Source organism: Myxine glutinosa, chromosome 2 (assembly GCF_964187855.1).
Source record: "Myxine glutinosa chromosome 2, kmMyxGlut1.1, whole genome shotgun sequence".
Taxonomy (NCBI): domain Eukaryota; kingdom Metazoa; phylum Chordata; class Myxini; order Myxiniformes; family Myxinidae; genus Myxine; species Myxine glutinosa.
In genome coordinates, this window is record NC_136262.1 from 143,504,735 (window position 1) to 143,528,336 (window position 23,602).

Consider the following 23,602-nt stretch of genomic DNA (forward strand, 5'->3'; position numbering starts at 1 on the left):
CATCTACCCCTCCATCACATCACTTCCCCCCTTTCCTCCCCCCTCTTCTCACTTCCCCCTCTCCATTCCCTTCCCCTTCACCTCCCCCTTTCCTTCCCCACCTCTCTTTCCCCCCTTTCTTAATATTCCCAACATGAAGCAACTCTGCGTTGCCCAGCAACGCTGGGTACTTTTGCTCGTACATAATAAATACACACACATACACACATATACACACATATACACATATACACACATACACACATACATACATACATACATACATACATACATACATACATACAGTCATACATGCATACATAGTTACATAAAAACATACATATTTACATACATACATACTGTTGCGGTTGTGCCATAAAGGCAAACCCCCTATAGTCAATTGCACGACAACATGTAGCCTGCTTTAGTCAGTTATGTCTTATTGAATGTAAAGATTAGCCCTTTTCCATTGATTAGTAAAAAAAGACCAAATATGCGTTGAGTTAGGCAGAATGTCAAACCCTTGTGTGGTTAAGGGAAGCCATAACACCAGATGTGCAGAAAGGCGTGGCCAAAAGCACGGCCCACGTGACCAATGGTGAGCCGGGAACCCGTCGCCATGATGCGACAAGCCTCAACCAATGGGAGGCTGTGGAACATTTTGAGGGGCGTGGGCGGATCTGGTAAAAGCCCATGCGGATCGCAATTTCATTCTCTTTTGCCTGAGATTTCGCCACGTCGACGACCTCCTGCTCTGTTCTCTCTTTGCCTAGTGGATGACACGATTCTCTTGCTTTCGGGACTTCACAGAGGACACACCTGGGTTCTCTTGCTTTTTGGACTCCACGAGGACACACCTGAGCTCTTGCCCTTTTCGCCACGCCCACGACGAGAACTCGCTTGCCTTTTCGTTTCTTCCACGACACGTGTTTTGCCTTTATTCGACGCCCGACACCCATCGCGTCTGCGCCGATCTTTTGTGCCATCCGGCTGACCCGCAAGCATTGGCAATTTCTACACGACTCACCTGCGCTGAAGTTCATCTACCTGTGCTGAGTTCGTCCGTGCCAACTTTGAGGCGGCGGTTCGTCATGCGGACCTGACGTCATCGAACTGTGAGCCGCGCACACCAGACCCCGTGGCCAATTGCGAGGAATCCCAGCACGTACATCGGTACTCCCTTTAACCTGTGTTATTCCCTGAGTGTGTCAGAGAGTGAAGGCGCCAGTTGGGTTTGTTATGATTGGTAAGCATTGTTAAGGTGTATCTTCGTCTCTGTTTCTCTGTGCCTTCTGAATAAAAGGCTGTACATTTGATTCCTTTCCAACCTGTTCGATACGTCCTTTCACCAAATGGTCTAGCATCATCCGAGACCGAATTTGGCTAGACTCAGGTCCATAAATCTCGTGGGGGTAACGCCGCTTTCCACACCGTGCAAAACCGCTCGGCATCCAGAAGGTGTGGGAAAGTGAGGGTTCGATCGCCGTCTTCGGTGACGTGTGCACCTTAAATTTGGAACCCTCCTGGTCCCTCGTACCTTCCTCGGTACTTCGTACTTCGGCCTCCCAGTCGGTCGCACCGCAACAATACTTACATGCATACATAGTTACATAAAAACACACATATTTACATACACACATACATACATAGTTACATAAAAACACACGTATTTACCTACAAACATACAAACAGAGTTACATAAAAACACACATATTTACATACATACATACAAACATAGTTACATAAAAACACACATATTTACATACAAACATAGTTACATAAAAACACACATATTTACATACACACACACATACATCGTTACATAAAAACACATATTTACATACAAACATACAAACATAGTTGCATAAAAACACACATATTTACATACAAACATAGTTACATAAAAACACACATAATTACATACATACATAGTTACATAAAAACACATATTTACATACAAACATACAAACATAGTTACATAAAAACACACATATTTACATACATACATACAAACATAGTTACATAAAAACACATATTTACATACATACATACAAACATAGTTACATAAAAACACACATATTTACATACAAACATAGTTACATAAAAACACATATTTACATACAAACATAGTTACATAAAAACACATATTTACATACAAACATAGTTACATAAAAACACATATTTACATACAAACATAGTTACATAAAAACACATATTTACATACAAACATAGTTACATAAAAACACACATATTTACATACAAACATAGTTACATAAAAACACATATTTACATACAAACATAGTTACATAAAAACACATATTTACATACATACATACAAACATAGTTACATAAAAACACACATATTTACATACAAACATAGTTACATAAAAACACACATATTTACATACAAACATAGTTACATAAAAACACACATATTTACATACAAACATAGTTACATAAAAACACACATATTTACACACATACATAGTTACATAAAAACACACATATTTACATACAAACATAGTTACATAAAAACACATATTTACATACATACATACAAACATAGTTACATAAAAACACACATATTTACATACAAACATAGTTACATAAAAACACACATATTTACATACAAACATAGTTACATAAAAACACACATATTTACACACATACATAGTTACATAAAAACACATATTTACATACAAACATACAAACATAGTTACATAAAAACATATTTACATACATACATAGTTACATACATATCTAAAATGGTCATCATGAATTATGTTTACCTTCTCCATGTTCCCTATTGTATCCTGCTGTTCCACGCATTGCGTGAACTCAAAACGTTCCCAGGCCACATTTCAAAGGCTTTGCTGAATTGGATTTTGAAGAAGTGTAGGTATTCAATTTTCCAACATAATTAAATTTTCCAACATAAATGAGTTAAGAATGTTGTTAACATTGATCTGCCTTGTCTGGTATTATTCCCAACAGCCCACTTGATTTGATACCTACTTAATTGTGTTTTACTTCCTTATTCCATGTCTTGTGTTACCGAGTTTATTTGCTTATGATGTGTACCTGAACAATGACATCATGCTGTTTTCACATAGGTAACAAGTTTACAAATTCACCGAAGCTCTTTTCTGATCACATCGATTATAAATCCAATATATATGATTCATCTTACCTTCTGATGCAAAATAACAACATTTTCACTATGTTTACAAACCCTCCTAATTTACTAGTGTCTTCAATAGCCCCAAAATAATACCTTTCGTGTGGGTTTAGCTGACGGTGGTTTTACCAGTCTTTTACGAAACGGCTGACCAGTCCTCATGTTGTAACCAATCAACTTCAAAATCACAAGTTAATTGGCCTCCACCTGTGTTACATTTTAGTGATTCTGATTATTTCAGAATAAACTCAGCTGTTCATGGAGGTGTCCTCTGCTGGGTAGTGCATTTCACAGCAAAGACTCAACCATGAGCACCAAGGAGATTTCAAAAGATCTCTGGGATAAGGTTGCAGAAAGGCACAGATCAGGGGATGAGGATAAAAATATTTTAAAGGCCTTGAATATCCCTCGGGGCACAGTCAAGACATTCATTAAGAAGTGGATGGTGTATGGTACCACCAAGATCCTGCCTAGATCAGGCCATCCCTCCAAATGGGGTGACCAAGCAAGGAGGAGACTGATCAGAAAGGCCACCAAGAGGCCAATGGCAACTTTGAAAGAGCTGCAGGCCTTTATGGCAAAGACTGGTCACTGTGTGCATGTGACAACAATATCGCAAGCACGCCACAAGTCTGGCCTGTACGGTAGGGTAGCAATAAGGAAGCCATTACTCAAAAAATCCCACCTTGAGTCCCGCTTGAGGGATGCAAAAACCCACTCTGGAGATTCTGAAGCCATGTGGCAAAATGTTTTGTGGTCTGACGATACCAAGATGGAACTTTTTGGCCTAAATGCAAAATGTTACGTTTGGCACAAACCCAATACAGCACATCACCCAAAGAACACCATCCTTACTGTGAAGCATGGTGGTGGCAGCATCATGTTATGGGGATGTTTCTCATCAGCAGGGACTGGGATACTTGTCAGGATAGAAGGGAATATGGATGGAGCAAAATAAGAAAAATCCTAGTGGAAAACCTGCTGCCATCTGCAAGAAAGCTGAAATTGTGACGGAAGTTCACCTTTCAGCATGACAAAGACCAGAACCACACAGCCAAAGCTACACTGGAGTGTCTAAGGAACAAAAAGATAAATGTCGAGTGGCCCAGTCAGAACCCCGACCTAAATCCAATCGAAAATCTGTGGCATGACTTAAAGATTGCTGTCCATCAACACTCACCACACAACTTGACTGAGCTTGAACAGTTTGTACAGAAGAATGGGCAAATATTTCCCAATCAAGGTGTGCAAAGTTGGTAGAGACCTATCCCAACAGACTCACAGCTATCATTTCTGCCAAAGGTGCTTTCACCAGGTATTAACTCAGGCGGATGGACATTTATTCAACCAAATAATCTAGTTTTGTATTTTTCATTAATTAAATTGTGAAATTTGTAGAATTTTTTTCACTTGGAAGTTGTGGGTTACGATGTGTAATTAAAGGTGGGAAAAGTCTTATTTAATTCAATATAATTCCAAGCTATAAGGTAATAAAAGGTGACATCTCTGCAACATCCTCTCAGGCAAACGATTACTTTATCAAAAGAGTAAATTCAAGACGACCACAAGTCCACTTGTTTTGCTCTTCCATGAGCCTTGACCCGTGTTAATCAATAAACTAATTTTAAATGTCTACTTATTGTCCAAACAGAGGTGGAAGCACAAACACAGGAGCGGCTATTGAGTCCATCTTGCGGAATGGCTTCCAGGGATCCAGAGAACACTCACCCAAGATGTTACTGCTGCTCACGGATGGTCGTTCTCAGGACAACAGCATGAAGATGGCATATTTTGCAAAGAACAGTGGAATTATATTGTTCAGTGTTGGCATCGGAAATCCTGTGTGAGTGCTATTTCGAATTTTTCTTTTCGCATTTGTTCATCACATAAACACATTTGTTTCCCCCAATTAGAACACTATATGGTTATGTGACCCTCCCAGTGTCTCTCTTGGTTTATAAGGCCTCGATTGAGCTGGCCGGATTGCCTAAAAGTAGGCACACTCACCCACTTTCTCCACACACTTTTGCCACACACTGTTCTCCAGCCTGGGTTCGAATCTCGAACCAGCTATAAACTGTCATCCTTTTGTTTTCCACACTCCGGAAATAGAGACACTCACTGAGTGCATTAATTAGTCCCCGTTGGACTTGTTCTGAAACGGAGGCTTATGGGTTTGGTCTCGCCCGCCTGTCCGTCTGTCCGTCCGTCCGCCCGCAACCGTATCTTGGAGATGTATGGACCGATTTTGTTCAAACTTGGCACAAAGACAATACATGGGAGCATACATATGCAGAAGATTTTGTTTTGTAATACGAACAAAGATGGCCGACTGATGGACTTTAACTCCGTACAGCAAAATTACTAAAACCACAGGGGGCCATGACATTTTATGTGTTTTTCTTCTTGTTTTTCTATGCGTGTGCTGTCCCTCGGATGGACGTTAAGCTGGACGTCCCATATGCCAGCATTAGTTGGTGAATATTTAAAATCCCACGGTGTCCTTCATGGAGAGGAGAGGCAACCTGGCCAAATTCCAAATTCTTTCGTGGGGAGGAGGGGCACCCTGGCCAAATACTTTCGTGGGGAGGAGGGGCACCCTGGCCAAATTCCAAATACTTTCGTGGGGAGGAGGGGCACCCTGGCCAAATTCCAAATACTTTTGTGGGGAGGAGGGGCACCCTGGCCGAATTCCAAATTATTTCATGGGGAGTTGGGGCACTCTGACCAAATTCCAAATTATTCCACGAGCAGAGGGACACTCTGGCCAAATTCCAAATACTTTTATGGGGAGGAGGGGCACCCTGGCCAAATTCCAAATTATTCCGTGAGCAGAGGGGCACTCTAGCCAAATTCCAAATTATTCCGTGAGCAGAGGGGCACTCTGGTCAAATTCCAAATTATTCCGTGAGCAGAGGGGCACTCTAGCCAAATTCCAAATTATTCCATGGGGAGGGGCACCCTGGCCAAATTTTAAATTCTTGCTCTAACCTACAGGGGGCACTGCATCAATGGCACTGCTTCACCCCTGCAAGAGCTGATGCTAACCTAAAGCAACGTTCTGCATATGAAACACAACGAATACAATTATTACAAGTTTGCTTATTAATTATTATTTTATTATCAATTTCTATCATTTGTTTACCAAACGTGAGACAACCATGACAGATCATGGGGCCTACCCGTGACATTATCAGTGAAAATTCCTTTGTGTACAAGCTTTTTCACATCATCACATGCATAAACTTGTTGTTTTGTATGCAGCCTATGGCTGCTGGTTGCATCATTTTCTAGCAGGGTGGCTGTACCGCTGATACAGTGCCCCTGTTCCCAGTAAGCTGGTAATTATTTTGCCAACCTCGGAAGGATGACAGGCTGAGCCAACCCGCCTGGTGTTAATTCAATGGATAAAACTCAGGACCCGAAGATCTCGAATCTAGCCACCTGAACCGTTAGCATCACATTTTACGAGAGTTGGTTTACAGGGAGGAATTGGGAATATGGAGAGTCATATCATTGTCATAGCACAAAAGATCATTGTCATAGCACAAAAGATCATTGTCATTGTACAAAAGATCATTGTCATTGTACAAAAGATCATTGTCATCATACAAAATATCATTGTCATTGTACAAAAGATCATTGTCATAGCACAAAAGATCATTGTCATAGTACAAAAGATCATTGTCATTGTACAAAAGATCATTGTCATAGCACAAAAGATCATTGTCATAGCACAAAAGATCATTGTCATAGTACAAAAGATCATTGTCATAGTACAAAAGATCATTGTCATTGTACAAAAGATCATTGTCATAGCACAAAAGATCATTGTCATAGCACAAAAGATCATTGTCATAGCACAAAAGATCATTGTCATAGCACAAAAGATCATTGTCATAGTACAAAAGATCATTGTCATAGTACAAAAGATCATTGTCATTGTACAAAAGATCATTGTTATAGTACAAAAGATCATTGTCATAGTACAAAAGATCATTGTCATAGTACAAAAGATCATTGTCATAGCACAAAAGATCATTGTCATAGTACAAAAGATCATTGTCATAGCACAAAAGATCATTGTCATAGTACAAAAGATCATTGTCATAGTACAAAAGATCATTGTCATAGCACAAAAGATTATTGTCATAGTACAAAAGATCATTGTTATAGCACAAAAGATCATTGTCATAGGAAGGATTAGAGTGTGTGCTCTGTGTTTTGGAGGCCGGTGGTTCAAATCCCGGCCCAGGCAATCCAATTTCAACTTTATAAACGTTACATTCTCCTTGTTTCCTTTCTTTATGTTCAGTGTTTAAAAAGAGAGAGCACGGACAAACAACAATAGGTTGGGAATAATAGCGCAGGTGTTGATGGGTACAAAGATCCTTATAAGGGAAGTGATTTATTTCTAGATTTATATTGACAAATCCAGGTGACACATCCATTCCTCCTCACAAACCTCATGAGTAAATTTTCCCCAAATGGTCTTCGGTGCAGATGGGATGAACTGAATGTGATGGCGAGTCGCCCTTTGGACCTGCACGTCTTCTTTGCTGAGCTGTACGATGACGCAATAAATGGACTGTACACCTCGTTAACCCAAGGAAGGATGTGTGTCAATGTTCCTTCGGGTAATATGCTCCAAACATTATCCTTTAATAGTATCAACAGGTTTTCACAATTTGTTCAACATTTCAATTATCTCATCAAAATTGATTAACATGTGGATGTGAATATTATACAATTACATTTTTACATGTATGGCAAAATTCCTACTTCCCTCATCTTCCTATAATTCGCTTGTTGTCGAAAAGTGGCTTCGCTTACTTTCTATTCTCCCTAATTATTTTGTGTGTGCAGCAGAAATGGCTTGATTCGATTGAGTGGAGTTTGCACCAGACCTCGATAATCTCGTGGTTCACCCTTAATGACCCGATCTATGCCAAGGATAATGAGGGTCTGATTCCACGAGAACGTGTGTATATGTGTGTGTTTGTGTGTGTGTTTGTGTGTATGTGTGTGTGTGTTTATATGTGTATGAGTGTGTGTGTGTGTGTTTATATGTTTATGAGTGTGTATGTGTGTGTGTGTTTATATGTTTATGAGTGTGTGTGTGTGTGTGTTTATATGTTTATGAGTGTGTATGTGTGTGTGTGTTTATATGTGTATGAGTGTGTATGTGTGTGTGTGTTTATATGTGTATGAGTGTGTATGTGTGTGTGTGTTTATATGTGTATGAGTGTGTATGTGTGTGTGTGTTTATATGTGTATGAGTGTGTATGTGTGTGTGTGTTTATATGTGTATGAGTGTGTATGTGTGTGTGTGTTTATATGTGTATGAGTGTGTATGTGTGTGTGTGTGTTTATATGTGTATGAGTGTGTGTGTGTGTGTTTATATGTTTATGAGTGTGTATGTGTGTGTGTGTTTATATGTTTATGAGTGTGTGTGTGTGTGTGTTTATATGTTTATGAGTGTGTATGTGTGTGTGTGTTTATATGTGTATGAGTGTGTATGTGTGTGTGTGTTTATATGTGTATGAGTGTGTATGTGTGTGTGTGTTTATATGTGTATGAGTGTGTATGTGTGTGTGTGTTTATATGTGTATGAGTGTGTATGTGTGTGTGTGTTTATATGTGTATGAGTGTGTATGTGTGTGTGTGTTTATATGTGTATGAGTGTGTATGTGTGTGTGTGTTTATATGTGTATGAGTGTGTATGTGTGTGTGTGTTTATATGTGTATGAGTGTGTATGTGTGTGTGTGTGTTTATATGTGTATGAGTGTGTATGTGTGTGTGTGTTTATATGTGTATGAGTGTATGTGTGTGTGTGTTTATATGTGTATGAGTGTGTATGTGTGTGTGTGTTTATATGTGTATTAGTGTGTATGTGTGTGTGTGTTTATATGTGTATGAGTGTGTATGTGTGTGTGTGTTTAAATGTGTATGAGTATATATGTGTGTGTGTGTGTGTGTGTTTATATGTGCATGAGTGTGTGTGTGTGTGTTTATATGTGTATGAGTGTGTGTGTGTGTGTGTGTGTGTGTGTTTATATGTGTATGAGTATGTATGTGTGTGTTTATATGTGTATGAGTATATATATATGTGTGTGTGTGTGTGTGTGTGTTTGTGTGTTTGTGTGTGTGTGTGTTTAGATGTGTATGAGTGTGTGTGTGTGTGTATGTGTGTGTTTATATGTGTGTGTGTGTGTGTGTGTGTGTGTGTGTGTGTGTGTGTGTGTGTGTGTGTGTGTGTGTGTGTGTGTGTGTGTGTGTGTGTGTGTGTGTGTGTGCTCTATTATGAACCTTAGCTCATGTATAACAAGAAAGAGCAATCAGGGATTGCAGACCATCACCAGGACGTGTTTTTAGTGGTTTTTAAGGGTTTTTGTGTTAAAACAAATATGGCGGCCGAACCATATGACAGATGACGTCATCATCTATTTCTCACCACCAATTTATCCCTAGATTAAGCTCAAAAAATTTCATCTTGATCGGATGAAGTTTTGTACTTGTTGAATTATGACATCATCATGGAGGCACCTATGACATCATCATTAACTTATGTTATTCCCCATTGAGAGTTATTTACAATGAGTCATGTCTCAATTTTGTAGCTCTTTCGGAGATATAGAGGTGCAAAGTTTTTCGGTTTTTCCAAGATGGCGCCCGTACCACGTGGCCTATGATGTCATAATTGTCATTAAAAATATACAGGAGGAGATGCACCTATGGTGAAAATGTCCTGTCAATCGGACCAACGGTTGCAGAGAAAATATTTATTCTGTGCGGACAGACAGGCAAACAAAGAAATGAAAAATCACTCATAGAGCAACATTTGACAAAAGAGAACAAAGCAGAATGGCAGTCAGTAGAGCATCCTTTTGACCTCTTAAATAATTGGTGGTTGAAATCAGTTAGCTGTGATGAAAATCCAATTCAAATTTCAAGTCAATCAGATGAAAATTGAGGCTTTTTGAAATTTGAAAAAAGTGGTTGACCTTTGGCCTATTTTGAACTTTTGGCCTATGCTGATCTCAAAAATAGTTGTTGGTTGGATTCAGTAAACTGATATGTAAATCCCATTCAAATTTCAAGTGAATCGGATTAAAATTGAGGATTTTAGAAATTTGAAATTGTTGTTGACCTTTGGCCTATGTTGACCTTTTTGGCTTATGCTGATCTCTAAAATAGTTGGTGGTTGAATTCAGTTTGTCGATATGTAAATCCCATTCAAATTTCAAGTCAATTGGATGAAAATTGAGGATTTAAAAAATTCGAAAGAGTGGTTGACCTTTGGCCTATGTTGACCTTTTGACCTCAAAAATATATCGTATTTTGTCGGACCGCAAACTCTACCATTTGGTGAAGTTTCGTGAATATCGGTTTAAAATTGTGACCTGTAGGCAAGTATAAGTGAGCGGACAGACAAACACACAAACAAACAAACACACAAACCGGAGTGATCAACATACTTGGATTTTTTTTTTTTTTTTTTTTGCCAAGTAACACACACACAAACCGGAGTGATCAACATACTTGCAAAAAAAATATTTTTTTTTTGCCAAGTAATAAACAATGACACACAAGACCAACCAATATACTTGAAAAATCTTCGATTTTCGCAATTAAACAGACAAACTCAAATGCAATCTCCTTTCCTCTGGCGATGGTAAAAAGAAAACTAAAAACACGGTATTGAACACGTCCTCAACCATTTCTCGGACATGCCTTTACCGGTCTGGTTCAAACTTGTCAAACAGATAAAGAATGACGGCTTACATATGCACGTCTTTTCTTTTCGAGATCAGATCCAAGATGGCCGACTGGGGGCCATTTTGTTACTTAAACGTGTCCCCAACCATTTATTGGACATGTATGGACTGATTTAGTTCAAACCTGGCACAAAGACAACACATAAGAGTGTACAGATGCAGAAGATTTTGTTTTGTAATCCGACCAAAGATGGCCGACTGACGGCCATTGCAATTCATCTTTAACCCAACCGCACACAATCTTCTGTGTCACATGACCACTCAAGTCAGTCGTGCATTCACATAAATCTTGTAAATATGTGCTAACCTATTAACTCCAGACAGCCAAATTACCAAAACCATGGGGGCTATGACATTTTATGTCTTTTTCTCCTTATTTTACTGTAGAATACATCTTGATCCATTCTGTGTTCGAGCTCTTCGATGAATCTTGACTCTGTGTACAAAAAAGTATGATATGAATGCTCTTGCTTTTACTGAAATCATACATGTGTGGATAACACCAACATGGTGCCAGCGTGCAGGACAGAGTCACACATGTGTTTGAGGAGCACAGTGGAGGCACTGCGAGAGTACAAGGGAAATCATGTTTGCTGGAAAAGCCGTCGCTCTACAGGCCACAGTTTCCCCTACGCCACTTTTTGCCCCCATTACATGTGCGAAACTCGGTGTTACATGCATTCAACATTCTTTCTTTTATTTATCAATGGTTTTTATTATACCCTTCCACCCATGATGGATTAACCTTCCAGGAATAGCTGTCTTTACTTTCATTGAAGTTCTAGTTTTAGATTTGGTGTTAATGAAGGAATTCAAGTTTTTATATTTAGCCCCCGTTGGACTTCGTCTGAAACTGGAGCTTATTGATTGGGTCTCGTGCGTCCGTCCGCAGCCATATATCGGACAGGTACGGATCGATTTCATTCAAACTCGGCAGGAAGACAATACATGATGGTATACATATGCACATTATTTTCTTTCGAGATGAGATCCAAGATGGCCGACTGACGGCCATTTTGTTACTTAAACGTGTCCCCAACCATTTCTCAGACATACATGGTCTGATTGGGTTCAAACTTGGCACAATCACAGTACATAATGGCATACACTTGCAACTCACTTTATTTTGCGGTTCGATCAAAGATGGCTGACTGGTAGACTGGCGGCCATTTTAGTTGTAAAAAAACCCGATATTTATCACATCCGCAACCATTTCTCGGACATGCATTTACCAATCTTGTTCAAATTTGACATATAGATAATGAAAGATAGCTTATCTATCATATATATATATATATATATATGTATATATATATATATATATATATATATATATATATATGTATATATATATATATATATATATATATATATATATATATATATATATATATATGAGTATATATATATATATATGAGTATATATATATATATATATGAGTATATATATATATATATATATATATATATATATATATATATATATATATATATATATATATATATATATATATATGTATATATATATATATATATATTTGGTGTTATATATATATATATATATATATATCTATAGGTATATAGATTTGGTGTTATATAGATATATATATATATATATATATATATATATATATATATATATATATATATATATACAGTAGATATATATATATATATATATATATATATATACAGTATATATATATATATATATATATATATATATGTATATATATATATATATATATATATATATATATATTGTTGCGAATATGGAATTTGGCCTCCATATCCGCTTGTAAATATTCCCCTATTTTCTCCAATACTCCCCAACTTTCCCCAATCCCCCATTCCCTAGTCCCATTGCATGTAAATAACAATCAGTAGAGCCGACCTTCCCCTTATTCCCCCATTAAATGTCGTGCCCAGGTCCACCGCACCACACGTAGACAACTTTCGGACATCTTCCTAGTTATTCTTATTCTATGTCAGTTAAGGCCTCGTTTCCATTAATTATGACTCTTCGTTGCACCAGAATGTGATTATATGGCATCAGTAGTGAGTTTAGGACCTTTCCCATACCTCCTCCCATCTTCTTCCCCAAACAACAACAATAACAACAACTACAACAACAATTACAACTACAACTACGACAACAACAACAGAGGGGCGGGGAGTGTGCGTCCTCACACCGGCTCGGTTACCCGCCATGACCATGCGCTCCACGGCGTTACCCCGAAGGGGCTGGCTGTCAGCTCCTCGTCAGGGGCGGAGCCAGTAACCCCCCCACGCACCCAATGAGAAGCAACGTGCCGATTCCATCTGGGGCGGAGCTAACGAGCCGAGGGCGTGTCACTCCCCGCCGGATATACGCGGCCCCGCGCCGGATGTGACGTCAGATGCGCACCCAGCTTGGAGAGAGAAGTCGCCACCCCTCGAGCGCTGCAATACCTCCACCGCATCTCTTAAACTGGACCGTACGTGATCCTGCCCTGAGCCCAGGCGCACCTGGAGCGATCGCTACCCGCTTTCCTTGTCATCAAACCCCGTGTGAGTGAGCCTTGTCCCGTTTATCTGTCGTCCGTTGGGGTTAATATAAGTGTGTTTAAGTGCCCACCTTCCTATGTTTCCTTCTTGTCCCTGTAATCTAAACCTTCCGCATTATTGTAATAACAACCTTTGAGAACCGTATCCCTGGTGTCGTGTCGTATTAATTCCAGCCGTGTGTCTTCTTTTTCCTTCATTGGTCCAGCATAGCGCGATTAGTCAACCCCGGGTGCAATCGGGGTAACTTGTACGGATACGGCGGCCATCCCGCTCGGCCCACCATACCATCAAAGTCGTATCTGTAACAATTGGTGTCGAGGAGTGGAATTCGAACCCGGGACTAAATTAGTTAGGCCCAAATTTTGGGAGGGAAAATCGAGCCGGAGCGCGTACGGCGCTCGACCGAATCGATTCGGAGCGCGTTTCCCGCGCGAAATTATAACGGCGAAATTTGAATTTGTTTTACGAAAATAAAAAATAAAAACCGAATTTTGAAAGTCGCGCTATGGCGGATCAAGACAGCTGGGGTCCGGTAAAGGAGAGTGAGGTAGGGTCGATCCAGGACCAAAATGAGGGACAGGAGGAGAGCGAAGCAGTGAGGGCGGCAGGTTCGCAAAATAGCGCCGTCACGCACGAAGAAGCGGGCGCGCAAAATGGCGCCTCGCTGATCACCGCGCCAGCGACCGTGGCAGCGCCCCCGATGGATTGGGGCCTTTTTTTTATACAAATGAAGGCCCTTATGGCCCAGAATAGTGAGCGATTGGAGGGCCGGATGGATGCTCAGGGAGAGCGATTGGAGGACCAAATGGGGGTAATGGGGAACCGGATGGATGCTCAGGGTGAGCGATTGGAGGACCAAATGGGGGTAATGGGGAACCGGATGGATGCTCAGGGTGAGCGATTGGAGGGCCAAATGAGGGGTACCGGTGAGGGATTAGAAAAGAAATTTGAGGGGTTAGACAACGGGATAAAAGAAGTAAAGAATGGGTTAACGGGGGTAGAAAACAGAATGGCCGCTCAAGAGAATCAGATAGATGGAGTGAAACATGGGTTAACGGGGGTAGAAAACAGAATGGCCGCTCAAGAGAATCAAATAGAGGGAGTGAAAAATGGGTTAGAGGGGTTAGAAAACAGTATGGAAGGCAAATTGAGGGACATGAGGGACCAAGCGGAAAGGGAAGTTAAACAAATGGAGCAGCAGATAGAGGGGGTCAGAATGGGGGTAGAAACCAAACTGGATGCTCACAGGGAGGAAATGGAGCAGATGAGGGTGGCATCTGGGCAGGAGATGCAAGTGATGGGAGAGGAGATCAGAAGAGGAGTGAGTGAGGAGGTCGGAGGAGTGCGCGAGGAGGTGAGGCACTGTAAGGAGCGCATGGAGAAAGAGGTGAGAAAGGGGACTGTAAAATTGCAAGGTGGTATAGAGGAGTTGACGCTGGGAGTAGAACAACTGACAGTGGGACAAAAGGAGTTGGGGGACCAGGTAAAGAAGAACACAGCGGTAATAGAGGGTTTAAAATCGACACAGAAGGAGATGAAAAAGGACGTAGGGGTAATTAAAAAAGAGTGCCAGACGGTACATGAGGACCTGACGAGGAAAATGGACAAGGTGGTAGAGGTAATGGAGGTTAAAGAGCGGGAGGTGCGGGAGCACATAGAAAAAAATAAAGTGGAGTTAGAGGAAGAACTTAAAGGGGCGCACGAAGAGATGAGGGAGATGAAGCAAAAATTAGAAGAAGTGGAAGAAGGGGTGAGCGAAATTAAGAAGCGACGGAGAGAGGATAAGAAAGAGATAAAGGAGGAAGTAAAAGAATTGGTCCAAAGTCTGTGTTCGGATCGTGATGATGTGCTCATTAACCGGATGAGGGATTCGCAGGTGATGGAGGAGAAGCGAAGAGAAAGAGGACCCGGTGTAAGTGGTGACCAATATGGTCGTGCGTATGATGCGCCAGGTGATTTAATAAGCTTGGGGGTCGAGATAGACCCGGATGTTCGTGAGAGGCCAAGAGTGAGGTGTATGGCTGGTCCGGAGGGTATGGAACGAGAGGTGCGAGGTGTGGGTGAGCAAGGTTGTGGTGGTATGGAATGGGTAGCGGGTTGCGGAGGTGTGACCCATGCATCGACACCAACAGGGGTAGTTGTTGGAGGGACCGGGGAGGCACGAGAGCCCCTTGGGGGTAATGTACTGTGGGGGCCCGGCCGGTTCGGCCCCGCGCTGACCCCGCAAGGGGCGACGCACGGGGTCCGGCCGGCGGGCAACGACTCGCATACGAGGTGGTCCCACAAGGTCCCACTCGCGCCGTATGACGGCAAGAGTGATCTACGCGCGTACCTGGCGCAGTTCGACTGTGTGTGTAAGGGTAACGGTTGGGGTGAGGACGAAGGTGGAGTACACCTGGTGGCCGCATTGCGCGGCGCGGCGGCGGAGGTGCTGACGGCATTACCAGCGGGTGCTCTCACCCTGCCAGCCCTCCGCGACGCCCTAATTAATCGATTTGGAATAGAACAGCAGAGCGAGCTTGTTAAAGCTCAGCTCGCGCTGCGAAAGCGCAAGCCCCAGGAAGCCATCGGGGAACTTGCCCACGACATTCGCCGCGCAGTGGGGATCGCACATGCTAGCATGGCAGCGGATTCCCGGGAAAGCCTGGCGCTGGACCATTTTATCCAGGCCCTCCCGGATATTGAGCTCCGGCAACAGCTCGCCATGTGGCGCCCGCAGACTCTGAGCCAGGCGGCTGACGCTGCGGCCCGTTGGGAAGCAGCGAGGCCCCTGGCCCGGGGGGGCGAGCGTCTCGCAATGGCGGTCCGCCAGATGGGACCCCCGATGGAGGGCGGACCCCTTAGGGGGCCCGCCCCCGACGTGGGTCCTGACCTGGCGGGCATGGTCCGGAGGCTGGTGGACCAGCGCCTGGCAGGACCTGGACCATGGCAGGCGGCCCCGGAGGTGGCCCGCGGTGGACCACGAGCGGGTAATCCAATTCGGACCTACAGGGGGGGGAATTTGGAATTCCGGAGGCAAGCACCTTACCAGGTGAGGTGCTATACCTGCAACCGCCTGGGTCACCTGGCGCGGCACTGTCGAAACGCGCGCCGGGATGATCCCCGGCAGTTGAGGTCCTCAACTCCGCCCAGGGGGGAGCGGGTTAGCCGACCCCAGACACCCCCCCGCCAGACCCCGGGAAACTAGAAGGTGTCGGGCACGTAGGGCGGTGTTCGGCAGCAGAGGATGGAGGAGAGCCCTCATTGACGCGACAGGTCATTTATTGTGGCCAAATTGGAACCGGTAGCCTGACAATTAGATGCAAAATTGCCGGCGTGGGGGTAGACGCCGTAGTGGACACAGGAGCTAGCGCCACGATCATCAGCCCTGTGGTCCTTGATTCGAGTGCAGGTGGCTGGGATAAGATCCAGCGCCTGCAAAATTATAGTTTGCAGCTTGCTACCGGGGTAACGGCCCCGATCATAGGGCGTGGTTCTGTGACCCTCAAGTTAGGGTCGGTAAGGAGGGAGATAGATGTTTGGGTGGCGGAGGTGTGCGACCCATGTTTAATAGGGTTGGACCTGTTGACTGCCAGCGGTTGTAAAATCGACTTGTGCCGGGGGATCCTGCAGGTGGGAGTAGAAGAGCTGCCGTTAGGGGGAGTGAGCACGGCCGAGAGAGCGGAGCTGGAGGCTTCCGAGGCCGTGACCATCCCCCCAAGGGCCGAGGCGATAGTGCCGGCCCGATGGGCAGCTCGCCCAACATGGCAGGAGTCCTGCGGCCTGGTCGAACCGGTGGCAGCGCAGTCCATACCGGGTTTAATCGTGGGCCGCACCCTTGTAAAAACGAACGGACCGGTAGTGGCCGTCCGAGTAATAAATATGAGTACGGAACCACGCACTATAGTAAGGGGCACGAGGGTAGCTGGCTGCACCCCCGTTGAGGAAGTCGCGACAGTGAGGGGCGAGAACGTCCAGCCGAGCCGACCCCGGGGGGAGCCTTCAATGACAAGTAGGAATTGGCCCGATCCCATTTGCGAGATGGTAAATCGTAGCAGCGTAGAGTTGGGAGGTACCCAGAGGGAGGCCTTACACAAACTGGTTGGGTCCCATTTGGACCTCTTCTCCTTGTCCACCGAGGATATTGGACGTACGGGCCTGGTGAAACATCAGATCCACACCGGTGAGGCCCGGCCTATTCGTCAGGCCGCCCGACGGCTCCCTTGGAGCAAGAGGGCGGAAGCTGACGAGCAGGTTGCAAAAATGCTCGACGCAGGTGTGATCGAGCCCTCGGGAAGTCCTTGGATGTCACCTGTTGTGCTGGTCAAAAAGAAGGATGGGACCACGCGGTTCTGCGTGGACTATCGCCAGCTAAACAACGTGACACTCAAGGACTCATATCCCCTGCCAAGGATTGATGACACCCTCGATGCCGTTGCGGGCTCAAATTGGTTCACAACTTTGGACCTCAAGAGTGGGTATTGGCAGGTGGAGATGGATAGGGCAGGGAAGGAGAAAACGGCATTTTCCACAGGTAAGGGACTGTATCAGTTTACTGTGATGCCGTTTGGTTTGTGTAACGCCCCCGCCACCTTTGAGAGATTGATGGAGCATGTACTAGGCGGCATGCCATGGCAATCATGCCTGGTGTACCTGGATGACGTCCTGGTACATGCCCAAACGTTCCCCCAGGCACTAGCTAATTTGGACCAGGTGTTCGGGTGCCTCAGACAGGCAGGGTTGAAGCTGAACCCGAGTAAGTGCACTTTGTTTGCAAGAGAGGTGGCCTATCTAGGTCACGTGATTGGCCGCGAGGGGGTAAAAACAGACCCAGACAAAATTAAAGCGGTAGAGGAGTGGCCCGCACCACGTACCATCAAAGAGGTGCGGGGATTTTTGGGACTCTGCTCCTACTACCGGCGCTTTGTGGCGAAATTTGCGGAGTTGGCCCGTCCCCTCCACCGGCTTACGGAGAAGGGGACGCGATTTAATTGGACACGGGAGTGCCACGAGGCCTTCCAAAAATTGAAGGGGTGTCTAACATCCGCACCCCTTCTAGCTTACCCCACTAGTGACGGGACATTTACCCTGGACACGGATGCGAGCCAGGAAGGATTGGGCGCAGTTTTGTCTCAGACACAGGAGGGCGTGGAGAGAGTGATTGGTTATTATAGTCGGGCCTTAAGTAGGCCCGAGAGAAATTATTGCGTCACTCGCAAAGAGTTATTGGCTATGCTGGCTGCCATGAACCATTTCCACCCGTACTTGTACGGGCGGAAATTTTTGGTTAGAACTGACCATTCCTCCTTGCAATGGCTCCTTCGGTTCAAGGAACCGGAGGGCCAAATTGCAAGGTGGTTGGAAAAGTTGCAGCAGTACGATTTTGATGTGGCCCATAGGGCCGGGAAGGCCCATGGTAATGCGGACGCACTCTCTCGGCGTCCTTGTCTGGGGGAAAACTGTAAATTTTGTGCGAGACACGAGGAGAGGGAGCAATTGGGCGATTCCGCCCCGATTCTCGTCGTCCGGGCAACCCGGGTGAGAGGGCCAATTTTGCCACTAACCGCGGACGAGGAATTTGGAGAGTTGGCTTGGAGCACGGCCCAGCAGGAGGATCCTGTTCTGGGGCCGGTGTTCCAATGGGTCAAATTGGGGCAAAGACCAAAGGGGGAAGAGGTCACCCCCCTCGGGGCACAAACAAAGGCATATTGGGCTCAGTGGCAGACCCTGGAATTGAAAGGCAACATCTTGTATCGCAAGTGGGTGGAGGTTCCCTCTGATCGAACTTCCTGGCTGGTGATAGTCCCTGACAAATTCAAGAACGTCATATTGCAACAGGTGCATGGTACCCGCTCCGGCGGCCATTTGGGCAGGACAAAGACAATATCTCGGGTCCGCCGGAGGTTCTATTGGGTGAATATGGGGCGCGACATACAGGACTGGTGTCGGAGATGCGACGCCTGTTCTGCCAAAAAGGGACCAGCACGGAGGATGAGGGCCCCCCTTCAATTACATCAGGTGTGGGCCCCCCTTGAGCGGGTGGCTATGGATATTCTAGGACCGCTGCCCCGCACCCGCCAAGGTAATAAGTATATCCTCGTTGTAATGGACTATTTCACCAAGTGGCCGGAGGCCTACGCCCTCCCCAACCAAGAAGCAGGGGTGGTAGCGCAGGCCTTCGTGGAAGGATTTGTGTGCCGGCATGGGATTCCACAGGAGTTGCACACCGACCAGGGACGAAATTTTGAGAGCAAATTGCTAAAAGATGTGTGCAGTCTCCTGTCAATTCGGAAAACCAGAACAACGCCTTTAAGACCTCAATCTGACGGGATGGTGGAAAGATTCAATCGAACTCTAATCCAACAACTGGCACTGTTCACCACCACCCGTCAGGATGACTGGGACGAACATCTCCCTTATTTGCTCATGGCCTACCGAACCAGCCAGCACGGGGCCACCGCATGCAGTCCAGCGTTGCTTATGTATGGGCGGGAGTTACGGGCTCCCGCCGACTTGCTATGCGGTCCCGTGCCAGACACAGTGGTTAACCCGCCGAGGGAGGGGTACGCACGTCACCTAGAGGAAGGCATGGAGCTAGTCCATGCCTTCGCCCGCCGCCAACTCCATCTGGCGGGGGAAAAGATGAAGCGCAGGTACGACGACCGGAGCCAGGGGAGTCAATACGCTCCGGGGATGAAGATTTGGTTCTTTAATCCCCGGAGGCGGAAGGGAAGGTGCCCAAAACTCACCTCCCCCTGGCAAGGCCCAGGAGTCGTCCTGTCGCAAATCTGTGACGTGGTCTTTAAGATCAAAATGGGGCCACGAGCCCTCCCTCGGATCGTCCACGCCGACCGGATAAGACCTTACACCGGCGAGCAGGCGCCCCCGTGGATTGCCTCGGCTTTAGATGCCGAGGCGGGACCCAGTACCTCTGAATAAGGGGGGGCTTATTAGTGCCAGAGGACTGGGGGATTGAGGAGCGATAGGCCCGGTGGGAGAGGGTGGCATCCCTGCCACCCTTCCCATGGTGGGGGCAAAGGAGCTATAGTTTATGGGGTATATGGCAGTGAAAACTAGCCCGGGTGGGTTAGGTTATATTGATAGGGCCCTAGAAGATGACATTAGGTGACGTTAAGTTTAGTTAGTGACTGATACCTGTAGTGGGGACGCAGGTAGATTAGTGTGGATTATAATGACGAGGGAGCGCAATAGTTTAAAGGGACGACTGGGAAGCGCAAGTTTCAGAAGGGAGTAGTTAGCTGAGATGATGCCGTGTGTGTGAGAATTGAACAGGTGTGATTGCACAGGTGTGCAACTGGACAGGTGTGTGGAGCAGTGTATGAGTAGTGAGTGTGTGGATCAGCGCGAATGCGCTTGGGGAGAGAAGGGTGCAGGTGGCACCAGGTGTGAGAGCACAGGTGTGCAGGTACAGGTGTGTGGAGAGAGTTGGAGTAAGTGGTACGGAGTGGTGTGCATGGTGCGAAGGTGTGGATGGGGGAAGAGTGGACCCCTTTCACGAGCACCCGGGGCGGGTAGTGTAAGTGTTAGGTAGAGGGTGCAGGTAAATTGTGGTTGGATATTGGCATTTGTGGTGCGGTTGCAGAATGGTGTTGTGAATGGGTGCATTAGTGTTGTGGAAATGGCTGGGCGTGTAGCCTGTTAGTGTGTGTAGTTGGTTGGGCACTCCACCACTGTGAGGATGTCGGCCAGGTGAGGCCGCAGGTGGGCTCTGGGAGCCGGTAGTTGTGAGTGGGTGCCTGAGGATCCCGGGTGTGGATCGGGCAGCCCAGTGCCAGAGAGGGCACGGAGTGGGGAGAGAGCCAGAGGGCCTTCCCCTGGTAGTTAGGTTAGGGTAAGGAGCAGGTAAGCTCGGAGGCAACTGCAGTGGTGGAGGTGTGCAGGTGGGTAGACCCACTGGGAGAGGTACACGTCGCAGCCCAGAAATTGTACGAGGGCACCGGGAGATGAATCGGGGGAGTGAGACCCCAAATTGAAGAGCACCACAGTTGGCCAATGGGAATTGGTTTTTAGAACCCATAGTGTAAGAGGGCCAATGGTTTGGCCGGAGAAAGACCCCGGGTAGTGTAAAGTTGTTAAAGTCATTTAGGAAATAGTTAGGATTGAAGAACCTGTCGCACCATACGCAGCCACTTACCTGTGGTGATGATGATGACTCCACACCTGTGTTTTCTTTGTTTTGTGCAGGAAATGAGATTGCTGTGAGGATTTGTGAGACGCATCACGACGTGGATGAGACATTGGGGTGATTCCATCTCTCCCTCCTTAGGAGGGACTGATGATGAATTGGTGATGGCAAATTTTGATGTGCAGTTGGAGATGGCAAATTTTGATGAGAGTTGAAAATGGCAAATTTGATTGGTTAGGAGGGAGAGAAGACGAATTTGGTTTATGGGAGGAACGGGGAAGACAGTAGGGATGTTTGTCGATTTGTAAAGTAGATGTTTATGGGTAGTGTTGTGTTTTGTGGATGCAGTAAGGGGTAAGGGAGGGGCCATGTAGGTTACCTGGTGGGGGGGGGCGTACGATAGGAACGTACCTGTCTCACCTGGTTCCCATGTGCCCCCAGTGTGCATCACCTTACATTGCGTGCACTTTTGCGCCCTTACCACCTTACTCACTTGTTTCTTCTTTTGTCTCCCACCTCCGAGGATCTGGCTTTGGGGTAGAGAGAGAGAGGAGAGAGAGGTGCTGGCTGCGCAGTTGTGGGCCTGCACTTTCGCTGTTTGCTGCCGGGATCGATACACCATATGGACCGCAATGTTTGTGGCCACCCACAATGGACCGCAGTTCGTTTGCGGCCAAGCACCACCCGGGGATGGACCTATGGGTCAACGTGGCACCTATGCCATACAGGTGAACCACTTTTAGTTACCACCAAGTGCACCACAAGAAGAGCAAGAGACACCTGCAGGGTTAGGGGTTGTCGAATTTATTTTTATACCAATGAACAATGGTGACTGCACCGGATGGTGCTGACTGTGTGGTGGGGTGGTGCTTTTGATGCTGGGAAAGGGTGCTCTGCACGTTATTAAAGGCCGTCGGCCACAGAGCACTCGTGGGTTGGTGTATCGATGTTGGCAAGCGCGCTCTCTCTATGCATAACATCTGCATGTGTTCCTCCAAAAACAGGTCCTGGATCGTAGTGTAAATAGCAGCGTAGTCTTGTAAATAATGCTCCCTACCGGCTGTATGTTTAGTTTGAGGATTCTTTCCGGATTCGGTTATCCTGTGGGTGTGTTTCTGTGAGGAGAAGGGTGCAACGTCGCAGGGGGACATATTTACTCATTTGTGAATATCTGTAAAACTGTCGCACTCAGGGTAGAGTTAATAGTAGAGGGAACTACATTGCGTGCCACACTAAAGTAGGTAAAAATTTATCGGGTCGGGACGCCCCGAGGGTAGAGAAGGGTGCAATGTTGCGAATATGGAATTTGGCCTCCATATCCGCTTGTAAATATTCCCCTATTTTCTCCAATACTCCCCAACTTTCCCCAATCCCCCATTCCCTAGTCCCATTGCATGTAAATAACAATCAGTAGAGCCGACCTTCCCCTTATTCCCCCATTAAATGTCGTGCCCAGGTCCACCGCACCACACGTAGACAACTTTCGGACATCTTCCTAGTTATTCTTATTCTATGTCAGTTAAGGCCTCGTTTCCATTAATTATGACTCTTCGTTGCACCAGAATGTGATTATATGGCATCAGTAGTGAGTTTAGGACCTTTCCCATACCTCCTCCCATCTTCTTCCCCAAACAACAACAATAACAACAACTACAACAACAATTACAACTACAACTACGACAACAACAACAGAGGGGCGGGGAGTGTGCGTCCTCACACCGGCTCGGTTACCCGCCATGACCATGCGCTCCACGGCGTTACCCCGAAGGGGCTGGCTGTCAGCTCCTCGTCAGGGGCGGAGCCAGTAACCCCCCCACGCACCCAATGAGAAGCAACGTGCCGATTCCATCTGGGGCGGAGCTAACGAGCCGAGGGCGTGTCACTCCCCGCCGGATATACGCGGCCCCGCGCCGGATGTGACGTCAGATGCGCACCCAGCTTGGAGAGAGAAGTCGCCACCCCTCGAGCGCTGCAATACCTCCACCGCATCTCT

At 45.8% G+C, this 23,602-nt stretch overlaps 1 protein-coding gene across 1 annotated transcript in view; it reads left to right on the forward strand.

Moving 5' to 3' along the window:
* Positions 1–23,602, forward strand: part of LOC137421192 (von Willebrand factor A domain-containing protein 2-like) — an 88,690-nt gene that overhangs the window by 11,249 nt on the left and 53,839 nt on the right. Inside the window, exons 4-6 of the mRNA XM_068106992.2 lie at positions 4,809–5,000; positions 7,661–7,794; positions 11,455–11,593. Coding sequence (XP_067963093.2) covers positions 4,809–5,000; positions 7,661–7,794; positions 11,455–11,593 — 465 coding nt within the window. The remainder of the gene's footprint in view (positions 1–4,808; positions 5,001–7,660; positions 7,795–11,454; positions 11,594–23,602) is intronic.